The following is a 17117-nucleotide window of genomic DNA, read 5'->3' as shown; positions in this document are numbered from 1 at the left end:
AAAACACGGGCATTTGTGCCATTTCCCCCTTAGGCGACGACTTCATGTGTACCCGTGCCAAGAATCCCAGCGTGCCTCTATTGAGTTCCATAATAACCCACCCCCACCTCCTTGTCCTTTCTCTGGCTTTCACTCTCTCGCTCTCTCTCTCTCTCTCTCTCTCTCCATCTCTCTCTATCTCTCTCTCTCCCCTTTTTCCTTCCTCTGGACAAGGGTGCTTGAAGACAATGCAAACAATAGCTGCGACGCCACTGAGCCGAGCGAACGGTGCTGGAAGGGAAGGGAAAGGTACTTTATGGTATGAGAGGTCAGGGGGTGGAGGGCCTCTCTTCGACTGGGGTTTGAAAGCCCTACATGGTGAGAAAGTCATGTAACGGGCGATTAAAAAACCCACCAAAGATCCCGTGTGCTGTTTTTGGAGCTCGCAAGGTTGAAAGGTTGAAAATTGGGGCTGAGATATTTTTGTATCTCAATATTATATTTGTGATATGACTTTGGTGTACGGTAGGCCCCACCTATATGAACGTGGCTTGCTTTTGCACAATTTCTCCTTTCAGCGCACTGATACAGAAATGTGCCGGAGGATCGCAATTGATTTGCCTCCATGGAACGAATTTGAAGATTTCGTCCGGCCTGTGCCTGCATTTAAGGGCCAGAAATTCTGACAAGGCACCAGGAAATGTGGTCAAGGACTCGGAGGCTGCCTGAAATAGCTTTCCCTTTTAAGGAAAAACAAAATTGCAGCATAGTTTTGTTTGTTTATTTTGCAAATTCATACGAAGCAGGGGTCAATGTTATGTTATTGTTCAGTGGTTGATCAGGGAGCCGTAGTTCTCATTCGTATTAACCCCAGTAGTTACTTGAGACATGGAAAGTAGTCTTTCTTGGCTCAGGGCTAGGTGGATCGCTTCACCACTGGTGCTGTATCACTGCGCTGTTTATTTGATCCCTTCAGATCAACTGAAACTACCTTGTGCCGTGCCACTGCCTTTGTATAGCCAGGACTTATTGTTGTAGAATGCCTGAAGTGTTGCGTGATATCAAAGACAAAAACACAGGGGCTACTAAGTTTGAAGCACCAATTTGTGGATACACCTTATACACAATGCACACACTAAGCTATAAAACTATACCCCCATTGCTACGAATGAAAGAAATCCATCATGGGGATTTATCTTTATTAAGGGGCCAAGCTCGAAGGGCCTATAGTCCCTTATTGTATCTGTTTTTTTCTTCTCCTTCTGCCAAAATTTGCAGTTCTGGCTTAACCGTGCAGTTGGTTTTCGCGAATCTTGGCAATATGGTACATTAACAGGGCTATGCCAAATGGTGAAGACGCGAAGCCCACAACCATTGGCCAAAGGGTGGCACTATAGCACTCAATTGAAAATGCTGTTTTGCCACAGAAATAAACCCTCTTTATTCTTTATTCTGAGAAGCAGGTAATGGCAATCCAAGTCATTCACTATAATGTGTTAAGTCACTTAGTGCAGGCAAGGGTTACGCCTTGGCTGCACGCCGGTGTCACACACTGAAGATGGCAGGTCGACAAGCCCACAACGTGTCGCACTCAGAGGCGTTGTGAGCTTGTAGGTCTGCTATATTTTTGTATTTTCAGCGTGTGACATGACACGCAACCAAGTATAAATCATCAGGCGTTAGAGTGAAGGTGACAAAAGTCTCCCCAGTGAGTTACCTTGGAGTTGTGGATAAGGAAGGGGGTTGTTATACATGGGTTCCCAATGTGGGTTCGGGAGAGTGGGGACCCCCAGGGGTCCTTGAGGGGGTTCCAGGGTGTCCCGAGATAATGTATTGATTAGTTAGGAGCCAAATGGACCACAACAGGTCCTGTAAAGACCTTTTGGTTCCATTTGTACATTGGGGTCCTAAAGTTAAAGATCCCATCAAATGGAGGTCTGCGGCCTAATGCATACCAAGATGGGGGTCCTTGAAGTGGAAAAAAACTCTTCCTAAGACCCTGTGACATACAGGGAGCAAACAAGGAAGAACAGAGAAGTATATATCAACTCATTATTCACAAAAAGAGCATAGAAGAATACTATTCAGATGTGCTGTTGTTGGTATATATATATACTGTACATACAGTATATACAGTACATGGTTAATGACAACTCGGTTAATCTATGTTAAACAGAGAATGCCACTTAATTCACAAACGCCTATAATTGTTCATGCACAGCTAAATCCAGAGCATTCAAATGTGGTGTAGCTCAACACAGCAACAGAACGTTAATTGGCGTTAATTTGTACACTCGTCGGCGTCAGAGCAACTGCACAGAGTTTACTGTGCAGTTGCCTGTTAATGCCCCGCGAGTCTAATGTGTTTGTGCTTGCCCTGGATCCTCCGCTATAATGCCCCTGTGCCATAGGGTTCAATAAGCGGCTGGTAGCCAGCTACAGTATACCTGGCTGGCTGCGTGGCCTCGGATGCCATCGGCCGTACGTGCCAGGTCCTGTCCAAGGGCTCCAATTTTAGTCTTCCCCCGCCGGGCCAGAAAAGCCTGTAAGGTAAACACATCTGCACTCCTGCTGAGTGCGCGCTTCTAGGAAGACAGTCCCAGTTGGCCGGCGTAATGGATGACGAACTGCAGGTTCCTCTATGCTGGAGCTTTCAGCAGCTTCTGACACCCCCCCCCCCCCCCCGTTTACCCGCCTTCGTACGCCGGCCAGTAACTTTGCTCTACTTTGCGGGGGTGCGTGACTTAATTTCACACCTGAGCTTTCGTGAGAGGCCGATTGAAAGGCCCATTACCACTGGCCAAATTCCTGAAATGATTGAGGCCCCGATACAGCCGATGAGGGCCCACTGAGATGTTGACCTTGACTACTGTGCTGGTGTTCTAACACGCCTTAAGCAACAAAAAAAAACACTCAATAGGCTCAGATTTGTGCAGAACACTGCTGCTAGACTTTTAAACTAAAACCAAGAGAAGAGAACATAATATTCCTCCTATGTTTTACTTGAGTAAAAGTATCAATACTGCAATGTAGAACTATGCCTCTGTTATAAGTAAAAGTCCGGAATTAAAAATGTACTTGAGTAAAAGTACAAAAGTATTGGTATCAAAATGTACCAAATGTAGAAAGTACTCACTATGCAGAATATCCCATTTAGAAGTTGTCAAATGTATAAAAGAAATATCGGCCATACAAATGCCATATTGGTAATGGTATTGGATCGGTCTCAAAATAATCCAGATTATTTTCCACAGATGTTGAGGACGCAATAATAATACTGTACTCGCAGAGCAGCCAGTCTGCCTGTCTCTGTCTCTTTAAGAGCGTCAGCTGTTATTCAGGGAGGGCGAGCTCCAAAAGTGGTCTTTGGTATACCACTCCACAAAAAGTGGTATATACCACTTTTATGGAGGGGACGGGGGGACGGGGGGGTTTAACATTGACTTTCACCAGCAAAACAAAAAGTCAAAATATAAATATAATGTAATATATCAGTATCGGCCGATATGACCCTGCAAATAATCGGATATCGGATATTGGCCATAATTTCAATACAGTGCATCTCTAAAAAGAAATAACGTTTTTGAAAATAGCATATCTACAAACTCGCATTGTGATAGATTGGCTATTTTCAAATGGTCGAAATGTATATAGGGCTGAAGTGTTTAATGCATGTTTTGTAATAATATTCAAAGTAACTAGTAACTAAAGTTTTCAAATGGAGTAAAAGCACTGGAAATTGGAAATGCTCAAGTACAAATACCTCAAAATTGTACTTTACACCACACTGCTTGCGAACATCGAGTTCCTTGCTGGTGCTGGACACACAAAATTACCATTTAAAAGGCTAAAACTCCGCACGACAGCTCAGTGTTTTGTTTATTTAAAACACTGTCATTATACAGGGTACACGATGTTTCCGCCACAGGCCAACTGTGGCCGAAACGTCAAAACTTCCTATAATGACATGGAATAAAGTTCTCAGTCGCCACGACTGATTTCAATCATCATGTCTTCCTTGGAGGCGCATGTTGCACATCGAAAACATGCTCTCAATGCGTTGCACATTGAGAGCTTGTAGATCGTCTATTTCCGGTTATTATTTTAGAGCATTTGATGTGGTCAAACTAGCAATATGTTCTGAAGCATCTTCCATAAAATATGTAATAGTCTCGGCCGGCTACCTCTGATATGAAAGCAAAGGTTAAAGCCTCAATTTGTGATGTCTTTAGCCTGGCTGACAGCAGGGACAATATTACAAAAACATCATAATTTTACATTGTGTTGATTGTTTAGGAATCAGCGCTTAAGGTGGTTGCACACTGGGCACGTTTTTCTGAAAACCGATGGAGCAACGCCGCTAAAAATCCAAAAAACGCACTCGGTGTGTGGGGACCCTTAGTGTGTGGTCTCACAAATCGCACATTTAGGACTTGATCATGCAAACATTTTCAGAAGTGAAAAATTATTTTGCTTTAATCCATGCAGTGTTTTATCCCATTTAGACCAGGAAAAGCGTCTTTGTCATTTTAGATTTGAACCACTTTAACCATTATTTTTCACTTTGGCGATTCAAAACATATAGCAGATATACATGCCTGAGGAAATTAGGCTTGACAAATCACTGTCCTCTTTCAAATCACTCCTTTGAATGTACTGTTACTGAAAGTTAATTAATTACAATATTAATTACAAATATTGTATTTCTCGCTGCACTTTAAATTGACATTTTATCAATATCTGAATATAAATAAATATAAATATCTGAATTTATTTCTTCATTTTTTTTAAATATTGTTTTCACAAGTGCTTTATAAATAGAGTTATTAATTTAGAATCTATGGGGGTTGGGGAGTTACGCAGTCTTTCCAGCACGTCCATTCGAAGCCAAGTCTGCAATTTGCTGCTCAGTTGACCAGAACCGACTGTAGACAATAAGACGTGACACTTCTGGCTTTTCTGGGGATTCAGCGGGTGAGCCCATATAGAATGGAAGCCCCGGTCTTAATCCATTAAGACCTGAGACAAGAATCTACAAATGTCTTCTAAATCCTGAGCTTCTCAAACTATTTCATGTCAAGGACCTCAAAAAGTATATGCATTTGGCCGCATTTTTCAACAGCTAAAGTTTACAATAATGGTTAAGGTGGTTAAAAGCGAATGCGCCACAGATGCGTCCTCGGGTCTAAATGGGTTAGTTCAGGCAGTAGACCAGACATGATGGTGCTGATCCTTCATCCACACCCATACCTCTGCGGGACAGCATGTTCCACAAAGGTATGAAGGTGCTGATCCCCCACACCCCCCTGTGTGTGTGTGTGTGTGTGTGTGTGTGTGTGTGTGTGTGTGTGTGTGTGTGTGTGTGTGAGCAAGGGTATGCAGTGTGTGTGTTTGCATTTGACCAAAGCCTGAGTTATACTTTGTTGCATGTGACGCGGGTGTCACGCATTATCGAAAACAGCTGATCTACAAGCTCACAGAGTGAGTACAAAACAGGCTTACAGGTGAGTCTGTGTGTTTGCATGCGAGTGAATGTGTACACACACACACACACCTGTGCATGTCTGTGAAGGACAGTGTGTGTGTGTGTGTGTGTGTGTGTGTGTGTGTGTGTGTGTGTGTGTGTGTGTGTGTGTGTGTGTGTGTGTGTGAGTGCTTATGTGAGTGAGATCACTGTTTTTGGTACGTGTTATGTCATATATGCGTGTTTGTACTCAGTACTGTATACTGTACTGTATGCCTGCCCCCACGTGTGTTTGTGTGTACAATAATGCTTTCATGTGTGCATACCGTATGAGTGTGTGAGTGTGTGTGTGTGTGTGTGTGACTGTGTGTGTGTGTGTGTGTGTGCAGAGACTCAAACATCTCCGATTTCTTCTGGAAAGTGGGAGTGTCTGTGTTGCACTTGGATACTGTTGGAATTATGTAAGGGAGCAAAACAAAAATCTCCACGGCCGCCAATATGCTTGCATGTGTGTGCGCTGTGATTGTCTGTGCACACGCACACACACACACACACACACACACACACACACAATTTCTAAACCTAACCCTAAAGCCTGAGTTGTTCTTAGTTCCATGGCAGTGTCACACACACCAAAAGTAACTGATCTACAAGCTCACAAAGCACCGTAGCTTGGAGATGTACTATTTCTTGTGCATGGCATTGGCACCAATCTAAGAACAAATCAGGTATAACTCAATTCCCAAACCATGAACCTAACCTCTAAATAGCTAATCCTGAACATTTTCCTAAGCCTCTCTCAAAGTCGACTATTTACTGGGGATATTTGGCCCTCACAAGTACTGTGTACTGTGTAGTAACACACACGTTTGCATTGACTATACTTGCGAGAACATCAACATTTTAGGACACCAAGGACATCAGTTCTATGAACGACATAAAAAAGTAAATTTTTAACCATAACCTAAAGTCGAACAACAGCACTAGACGCCCTGTGAGTTTGTAGATCGTCTCTTTTTTTGGGTGCACAACACCAGCGCACAACTGAGTAAATCAGGCAAATCATTTTACCCCAACCCCTAAATCTAACCTCTAAATACCCCATCCTTCTAACGCTAACTGCCAACTTCAATCTTTTTGTAATTGTAAACCTAACTCTAAACATCTTTTGTAACTGGGGACGTTTGGTCCTCACAAGTATAGCCGCGTGCGCACGCACACACACACACACACACACACACACACACACACACACACACACACACACACACACACACACACACACACACACACACACACACACACACACACACACACACACACACACACACACACACACCTGATTTCAGTTGACTTTTGCCCCTCACAGAGAAACTCGGTCTTCAAAGACAAAGTAGGGGAAGCACAGAGGAGCGTCATGAGAGAAAGAACTGGAGTTCAACAACACCCGTTCTATCTGATGGCTTGAAGGCGCCAGCTCCTTATTTTTCCTGCGTTACGGAATTTCCTTTCGACGCATCTCTCTTCTGGAGCTTTTGTGATGGTATTTTATGAGTGGCGGATGTCAGATTATTTACCTCACACAGAGCACAGAGAGTGACCCTTAAACTGCCTCTCCTCTGCCTTACTGTGAATGTCCTGCAAGGGGTGGAAGGAGTCAGTGTTGATTCTGTTAACTAAAACTATGACGAAACTCTTTTGTCGACTAGAGAACAGCAGCAGAACTGAGGTTACTCTGTAATTCTTACCTTTCCAATAGTATCATTTATCAAAGATCGGCCGGGTTAGTTCAGATTTTTGGACTTAAAAGCTGCATGAAATATAATATAGTGGCTGCAAAGGTATTAATTGATTCCTGTGGTGAGAGTTCTGGTCTTGTTAATGCTGCAATCTCAAACGTATTTCAATGCATACATTATATTTGAATCAATCTGTATGGTATGCTGATATAAGTACATTTGACCAGGTCTTGTTTGAATCTCGGGTAGGACATGCAATTTAGGGATTGCAGCTTTAAACAAAATTAGGGTAGGACATGCAATTTAGGGATTGCAGTTTTAGTAGAATTTAGTAGAATAAAAATTTTAACATTGTAAAATAAGTACACATGCGGCTACCGATAAAAAGCTACTCATTTACACTAATGAGAGTACTTAGTTACTTTTCACCATATGCGTGCATGGGGAAATGGATAGAACTGAATGCACACCAGTAGTAATCAAGGTTCAAGGTTGTACTTTGTTACATCTCGTGTACAGGTTCATAAGAGTAAGGATTATTTTTGTTTGTCTTCCTTCAGACAATGCAGCAGCATGGATATAGCATAACATTCAAAACAGCAAAAAAACACAGAAAGCACAGCAGACAAAGGGATAGAATAAAGAGTGCAAGAAAGAGGAAACAATAGTAACATATACGGTACATGTGCATGTTTTCCCTGTAGTAGCAGAGTAAACTTTTTGTGAACAGCTTCACAACACAATTTAGTTTAAGAAGGTGCAATTTGAGGCTATGTTCCATATAAAATGTGAAACAACAATATGAAGAAAAAAAAATGAAATAACACGGATTGGCAATTCCGAGATTCCGTGCATACACTACTAGAAAACCCCCAAATCTGTACATATACCAGGAGGACGGCCTGAGGGCGAGAAGCACACATCCGCCTGGGTGACCCAGGTGCTGGGCGAGCGCTGGCATGGGGGGTCAGATCAACATGGAATGAATTCTGTACTGGCCATATATGGAGCGTGTCTTAAGTTTACAGGGTTTGATGAGGTCAGATCAACATATGGAATGTCAGAACCGGTCAGCTCCATATATATGGAGATCTAAGGGTGGTAGCGGGGGCAGTGTTCACTGTTTTGAGTGTACAGGGTTTGATGAGGTCAGATCAACATATGGAATGAATTCTGTATTGGCCATATATGGAGCGTGTTACGAGGCATGACGGACCGACTGACAGGTTTAGCAGGTTTTCATAGTACACTGGGACCTACGGTCACAATTACACTGAAATCCTCCCCATTGACGCGACAGAGGGGTGCCGTCTCAAGTGAACCACTGTGGCGAATGTTGCGAAGTTTGATTGAACCCGTCCACGTTGCAACCCGATAGCCAGCATCGTAAATAATGTTGTGGGGAGCGCATTTGCACCAACTGAGATAATGGGGTGAAAGCCATGCCTCCGTTGCGGTCATAACAGCAGTAGTGTAATGTACACTATGATTTGGGGGGTTTTCTAGTAGTGTAAATCTGACACTCGCAATTAATAGAAAATAAGTCCTTTTTTGGGGGTGAAAAACTATCATCTAACTAGCATTAGATTACACACTCATGAACTTGAAGATGTTGTATCCAAACTTGGGGTTGTTGTGCTGATTAAAAAATGTCCAAACCGGTTAGATTAAAATTTTCATACAGAACCGAATGTAAACTTTTTATCCTATCTTTATGATTATGTCTCATTCTTTAATCTTGCGAGGGGGGGAAGGAGGAGAAGGAGGAGGGGTGTGTGTGTGTGTGTGTGTGTGTGTCTAATATCTAGGGACAAACATTTTGAGAACATTTATTATAAAAGTCCTCATTATAAAGCCATCATCATCGTAATGTCATCATTATAAAGTCATTAGTGCATGAATTCATGTTCCGTAATCATTCGTAATTGACGGGGAGTTGGTACCGACTACCGGGAGCTGTTCCTCAAAATGTATGGCTGTTTTGTTGCTTCAGAAAATGTACTCGCGCGCAGTTGCGCGCAACCGCACGCGCACACACACACACACACACACACACACACACACACCCTCAGTCCCAGACGTATTACGCTTTGGTTCTTGCATCAAGGATGTTCTCCCAGGAATTTGTTCTTATCTACTCGTCCGGGGCCATTTCTCTGTCTCGCTTGTTATCAAAACAGCTTCAAATCAGTGATGTGTGGAGTATGTGACCTTCAGTCCTACAGTGTGTGACTGGCCTGACCAGAGGAGGCATATTTACTGACACACTTTTAGGTCGGTGATTCTCAATCTGTGGGGCCAGAGCCCACTGGTGTGCTATGATGATACAGCAAGTGGGCCCCGGCCCCACTTAATTGTGGAAGAATTACCTCCCCGGTAACACATGCACACACTACAGTGGGGGGGCCCGGGGGGACACGCGACAGGCCAACAGCACACACACCAAGGCCCACCCCCCCCCTCGATCATGATTGGCGGAAGGCCCCTCTCTATCCTGATTGGATGAAGGCTGGGCCACCTAGCCAAAAACGAACCTACAGGTTTTTGACCCCCAGGGGACAGGGAGGAACTTATATGGTCAGCACACTCTATAGTAGGGACTCAGGGAGGATTATCACAACAAAACAAAAAATAAGTGATATTTGAATTAAGTGAAACCACTGAATATACCTTTAAAGTACTTTTTAAAATGATGTTTCCGATAGATAGAAACGTATATTACGTTTAATAGTGTCATTGAATAGATTGATGGATCATTAATTTTCTTTATACAAAAACATGCACAGAAACCTCTTAACACGGCAGCCGAAAGTGAATCTTTGTTTCCAGATGGAGGGGTCGGTGGCCGAGTCCATCTAATTTCTGGGGTCCTTGGCATGAAATGGTTTGAGCGCCACACTGACATAGAAACATAGGTTTTTCAGAAAAAGGATTTAGAAGACATTTGTAGAATCTAGTCTCAGGTCTCAAGGGGTTAAGTGCCCCCCTCCCCCCAAGGATGTTCTGTTGAGAGAAATAACATGTCGCGATGGCATTCTTGGCCTCCTCTCACATTGCTTGCGCCATCTGTTTGGAGAGAGTTTTATTTTTTATTTTTTTACGTTGATGTTTAACAAGACATGGGGATGCTTTCAGGCAGAGCCCAGCGTGCAGCTCTTTGATTCCCCATTAAGAGCTAAATGAATTCCTCATTGTAGCCCATGTGTTGTGTTTGAAAACAGGCTAAATATAATAATATATTATATACCACTGAATTGGAATTGGGGTCTCGGACAGCAACTGTGACGTGTGTGTGTGTGTGTGTGTGTGTGTGTTTGCTTGCTTGCGGTCCCTTATTACGCACTTTACCATTCTACTGTAAGTATATTTTGATGCCAATCATTTTAATCCAGGCCTTTTACTTGTAAGAGTAGGGTTTTGTTTTATAGTATTTTAATACAATATAACGTATACAATTGGGGTGGTTGCATTTAAGGCCTTTTCATACTCCAGCTTTGGGTGATAAGGTGACCACCAAACTACAACATGACGTTGCGCCACGGTGGTAAGAGACTCACCCAAACACATCGCTCTGTTTTTACTAATCACCGTTTCAGTGGTCACCTTGTCACCTAAAACTGGAGTAACTATGAATAGGCCTTTAGTTACAACCTTTTTGGCACAATCCTGTCTCTGGTTTGACACAAAGTTTGACCTGAAGGTTAAAATTCAGCAGGCAGGTTCCATTAGCTCCGTCCGTACCAGAATACAATGTCAGCTCTTGTGCAGGACGACCCAGTGTTGATTTCGTCGACTAAAACTAAGATGAAAAATGTTCCGTCGACTACCTTTTTCCACTAAATGGAAACTAAATTAAAACTAAGCTATGATGACTAAAACTAAGAGTACTGTAAATATACTGACAATTTCGTCAACAAATAAAAACTAGACTAAAATGTTAGAAAGGGACTAGTGAATAAGAGATCCAGTATAAGTCATTTTACATTTGGTTGCATGCTGAAAATAGCCGATCTACAAGCTCACAATGCATCGCAGCGCGACACATTGTGAGCTTGTAGATCGGCTATTTTCAGCAAGTGTAAAAACAGTCATTACGACGGCATCAAGGCCCGCCAAAATACATTTTAGTCGACTAAATCAACTGTAGATTTAGTCGACTAAAACTAGACCACTAAAACATTCCAGGTGACTAAAATGTGACTAAAACTAGACTATTCAAGAGATTGTGAAATCTAAATTTGCTGCCAGAAACAACACTGGGACGACCTGGGCTGAAATCCAAGGTAAAACGGGAAAGCTTCAAGTGAAACATCTGAGCGCTTCCTTCCACCATTGCACTGTTGGATGCATTGATTACGCAACAGTCTACGCCTCCAAAGGAGATTGCACGTGAAAAGCGGTTCCAGGTTGCTCCCAAGGTTACTGTCGTCACCAAGGCTTTCTTTGTTATGTGCTTTGTCTGAGGCTGCTGTTGGCTTTAGGTGAATCATTGGTTGACAACGTCGTGTTTTCAATATAGGAAGGCAGAAAATCAGCTTTTAACATTGGTCTGGTTGCTAGACAACGCCTCCGCCACCCCCAGCATCAGGATCTTTGCACACGGCCCCCATTTACCAAAGTATGATTTTCAAAGCCTTATAACTCTGGAAATACGAGCGTATCGCCATCCATCCAAGGTTCGGATGTCATTTGTGATTTTGTACCGCATCGCTGCCGACATGTTAACGTTTCTGGCAAAAGAGAAAGATTTTGAGCTATTACTAATTATAGCCGGTCGTTACAATGGTGGTCTCTCCAGGCGGGGAAACAGGAAGTGAGCAAGGCAAGGCGTAGCTACACTCTGCTGCCACCGAGCACTGCATTAAAATAATTTAATGCAGTTAGTTACTGGACAGAAATAGTGGGTAGATTGTCTATTATCCCCAGAATAGGCTTGGAGTGGTCAAGTGGTTAACCCTTTCTCCTTCCTCCATGTACTGTCCAGGTGAGACTGCGGACCCTGTGGTGATGGAACAGGGTCTGACTGAGATCCCTGCCATCCGGAAGCCCACTAAGGAGAGCCTGTGGCTGGGCCTGGGGGCCAAGGAGAGCGCTGTCCGTCAGCACCGCCAGGAGATGAAGACCAAGATGAAGAGCAACAAGGTGGAGGAGGCGCGACCCACCAGGCCAAAGCAGGTAACTGTGTGCTCCAGATTCCCTATTATTAGGGAATGATGAGTGACAGCTAGGCAGGCCATGGCAGCTGATGCCACCGACAAATAATCTTGATTGATTTTAGTTTATTAGACATAAATGTAAAAAGAGCAAGAGAGTACAGTCAAAAAGTCCTTGCGGTCTTGTTTCCATTTAGGCCCGCCGCCCTATGTAATCAATTCATAGACATGACATGGAGAATAACAAAAAAAATCAATATCAACAAAAAAATCAATATAATATCAGGACATTTTTAAACTGTTTGTACTGAGCTGGATAAAAGGAAAGGGGGGGGGGGGGTGATCACCTGTTTAAGGGAGAAGGATAATTTTCTCTGTTTTGAGGGAGGGGGGCAGGGCATTCCACACCTGGGTGGCAGTGCTGTAGAAAGAGAATTGACCCATATTTGTTTTGAAAGTATTTATTTTATTGGCTGGTTGTAGGTTATAGTCAGGGAATATTATCAGAATAATGTCAAATCTGGGAATAAATTTCTTACCAACATGTCTACTAACATATCCCACATTGGTTTCTATTCATCCACCCTAGGGGAATTTTTGACAGCTGCTGAAAGTTGGGGTACATCAACAACCATTATAAGGCAACATTTTCTAAATTTCATTATACTTTAAGTAGCATGTGACATGTGGGTTTTCATGATTCTGAACCCATTCCAAGCATCAGTTTTGCACGAAAAACACTCCTTGGGCTAAAAACGGCCATAGCCGTCATCACAAATGCGATGAGGTCAGCACATTTAGGCACATTTGGGCAAGTGGCTATGGCCAAACTAGGGGGTCTATGGCCAAACTAGGGATCAAACTAGGGTTTTTTTCCATGATTCTGAACCCATTCCAAGCATTAGTTTTCCATAAAAACACTCCTTGGGCTAAATTCAGCCATAGCCATGCACTTGCCCAAATGTGCACAAATGTGCTGACCTCATCACATTTGTGATGAGAGCTATGGCAGTTTTTAGCCCAAGGAGTGTTTTCTGTGCAAAACTAATGCTTGGAATGGGTTCGGAATCATGAAAACTCACGCATCCGCCTGGGTGACGGCAGACTGCTGGGCGAGCGCTGGCTCTTTGGCATGGGGGATCAGATCAACATATGGAATGTCAGAACAGGTCAGCTCCATATATAGAGATCTAAGGGTGGCAGCAGGGGGAAGTGTCTTGAGTGTACAGGGTTTGATGATGTCAAGAGGGAGACATCGAAGAGGAAGGACGGGTGGGGATGGATCAACATATGGAATGTCAGAACAGGTCTAAGGCTTTTTATGTTAACTGGCTTATTGTTAGACTTTCTATTTTGGAAATGAATGCAACAGACAGCAAGTGCTGTGGGCCCCATCCCATTCGGCTGTGCAGTTCACTTGTGCCTATATCATACACATTAATGTAGACTCTGGTAATCAGTAGGTCACTGCCTGGATTGCCCCCTGGTGGTCAGCCCCCAGTATGCGTGTGCGTCCCTGAGCAAGACAGTTGACCCCTAACCGCTCCCCCCTGAGCATTCAGCGGGACCATCTGAGCAACCATCAGGTTTACCTTTCATGTTTTGTTGTCGTTTACATTCAGTGGTTGCGTGCAGACGGGTGTCCCGCACCAGAAATAGCAGGTCCACAAGCTCACAACTAATTCAGGCTGCCAATGGGTTGTGATTTTATAACATCGGCTGTTTTCTATGCACACCACACACACCACACGCAACAACTGTGAGTCTAGCACACCTTTCGATCTAGCATACAACATTGATGCATGCTAGATGTATACAAAGGGTGTGATACATCTTCCCCCAATGCATTTCCAATGGAAGTCACATGGTTTGACACAACATTTGTGTTGTACGGCTTTCGGCTGTGTTTCGACTGCCCCCCACCCCCTCATACAACACAAACCATGTGACTCCCATTGGAAATGCATTGTGAGCTTGCATCAGCTATACATCTCATACAACAAGCATACATCAATCTGTTGCGAAGGTCCGTCAGGCTTTGAGAGGCAGCACAGTGTCTGTTCTGGAAGTACTTAAGTTATTGAACAGCATCACATCCAAAAGAGAATACCAGTGCTATATTTAAGAAGGCCCAGTCTTGGTTATTTTCCCTTGGCCTTTTGACAAAACGTTTCAATGTCTTCTCAATGTCTGTCTGGATGCCTCTTCTCACCAGGGGTGGAACATGTTTTACTTAAGTAAAAGTATCAATACTGCAATATAGAAATACTCATACATTTATACAAAAGTATTGGCATCAAAATGTACTTAAATACCAAATGTAAAAGTATGCATTATGCAGAATGTCTCATTTCAAGTTTTAAAATGTTTTCAAAATAGCAGATCTACAAGCTCACAGCTTGTAGATCAGCTATTTTCAAATGGTTTCAAATGATCTATAAATTAAAGTTGTCAAATAGTGGAGTAAAGTACAATATTTGCCTCTGAGATGTAGTGGAGTAGAAGTAAAAGTATTGGAAATCGGAAATACTCAAGTAAAGTACAAGTGTCTCAACATTGTCCTTTAAGTACAGCACAGAGCAGTACACCTAAGCAAAGTACTTCGTTACTTTCCACCACTGCTGCTTGTAAATGTGCCTCAGGCACACCTGGCCGCCATCGTCAGTGCTCTCTCTAATGTCGTGTTTAGACGTGTGCGGTTAGTCAGCGCGGTTACTGTCGAAAACCCCATGGTGTCGACCGTCGTTATAGAAGCCAAAGACATCACAAGGTTTTGTTTGATCCCTGCATTAACTCGTGACGTTTCGGATCGGCCCAAGCGTATCACGCCAGCTGGAGGAGGATGAAGCCGAATTATATGTTGCCTGTTCATGTTCAGCCGCGTCGGCGGTATCAGCCGCCATGGCCTGCCTAGCTGTCACTCATCATGATGGAGGATAGCTTTGACCATTATGTTCAAAAACCCAAAACGGCATCTTCAATCACTTCAAGGAGAGTTCCGCACTAGCTGTTTTTTTTTTTTTTTACTGAATTCTGTTGATAATGTGTATATGAACTACTGTTATGGCGAAAACAAAATATATACTGTAGCATATATATATATATATATATATATATATGACGCTGGTGGAGAAAGAAGAAGCGGTAGGCGGGACCTAACGCTGAATGACATGGATGCGGAAGGAATATAACACCACTCCATGCACTTTTCACATCATCCAGAACAGATGTAAACAATAAACAAGAATGACTCACATCATAACTGCCAGGTGCAGCAAAGAGACTCTAGGTTTTATCTCCCATTGGCTTAGAGGATACGGCTTCATGTTACAGTGTTCAGACTATGGGTTTTATCTCCCATTGGCTTAGAGGATACGGCTTCATGTTACAGTGTTCAGACTATGGGTTTTATCTCCCATTGGCTTAGAGGCGCTATAGAGGCAGCCAATCATGAAAAAGTGTCCACTAGGTCCTCACTAGTCTCAACATCGACAGTATTGCCAAAATTGCAAAAAATAGTTGATGCACCGAATATTTGTCCACCGAAATGATTCGGCCGAATAGTGGCAAAAGAAAATGCATATTCGGTATTCGGTACCGAATAGTTAAAGAACCAGGGTTACCTTTCGTAACTCACTAGTCACAATTTTTTTCTACTCAGTCTGTGTCTCATATAGGGCTGTGGGCAGTTCAAAAACCTGTCCACCAGTGACATCATCGTTAGGCATATTTTACCAAAATGTTTAGATTTTTATTATTGTGAGAATGCTGGCTTCCATTTTCGCATTGCAACTTTTCAGGACTAGAAAGTCTGCAGTTTCTATTAGCTTGGATTCCCCATCGATGTCACACTGGTTTCTGAACTGCCCACAGCCCTCCTACGTATGAGACACAGACTAGAAAAACATTGTGCCATTTTATCATGATTATTAGTGAGGACCTATTATATGAAGATAGTTTGAAAAGTGGTGAAGTGGTCCTTCAAGGTAAAAAAAACACAAAGAAACGGCTAGTGCGGAATTCTCCTTTAAATCATTAAAAAGAAAAGCGGATATAGCAGATCTACAGGCTCACAATGTGTCTCATGCATTGTGAGCTTGTAAATTAGCTATGCTTTGACAATACTTTTACATTTTATTTTATGTTTTCATCAGAGAAATGACTGCAAAGTAGAACGCTCGCAAAACACTCCAGGTTAAATAAAAGTATTATTACGTTTCCTGGCTCAACAATGTCATGAAAGTAAGGAAATAGCCAGTATACACAATGAATGTCCTTTTGACAGGACATTCATTGTGTGCTGGCTATTTCCTTACTTTTATCACCAGGATGGGGATAATTGTTTTAGCGCTCAGCACAGTGACTGCACCTTTCAACAGAACATGATAAACATCTATGTAAGCACTCAAAACAAGTCGTATTATTATAATTGCTGTGAAAAACCAGGACAGTTTGTTAGTGAATGTTGAAAACCGGAACATTTGAGATATGTTTTTGGGACCTGGGCCGGGGCACCCGGCTTGAAACGGGGAAGTAGTGGCTTTCAGGAGGCAGCTTACTGATATACGAGCACTGTCTTTGTTTCTCCAGAGTTGGATGAAGTCAAGATAAGAAGATGAATTTATTTCCCCTGTCAAGTCGATTCGAAACACTCCAGCGTTCACCCCCATTCTAATTGTTCTGTGGTCATGTTCAGCACGGACTCAGTGGCAGTGGCAACTGGCAGGCTTGCACATTACACACAGTATCATGATGAATACCAAGGAATAAACAAACAAACAC

At 42.9% G+C, this 17117-nt stretch overlaps 1 protein-coding gene across 1 annotated transcript in view; it reads left to right on the top strand.

Annotated features, from left to right (window-relative positions):
- The window catches only part of igfbp2a (insulin-like growth factor binding protein 2a), a 29000-nt gene that overhangs the window by 3381 nt on the left and 8502 nt on the right, over positions 1–17117 (top strand). The window contains exon 2 of the mRNA XM_083758882.1: positions 12167–12357. Coding sequence (XP_083615008.1) covers positions 12167–12357 — 191 coding nt within the window. The remainder of the gene's footprint in view (positions 1–12166; positions 12358–17117) is intronic.

This window comes from Protomyctophum parallelum, assembly GCF_964188405.1.
Source record: "Protomyctophum parallelum genome assembly, chromosome: 23".
NCBI classification, from domain to species: Eukaryota; Metazoa; Chordata; class Actinopteri; order Myctophiformes; family Myctophidae; genus Protomyctophum; species Protomyctophum parallelum.
This window is presented reverse-complemented; position numbering and strand designations above follow the sequence as displayed.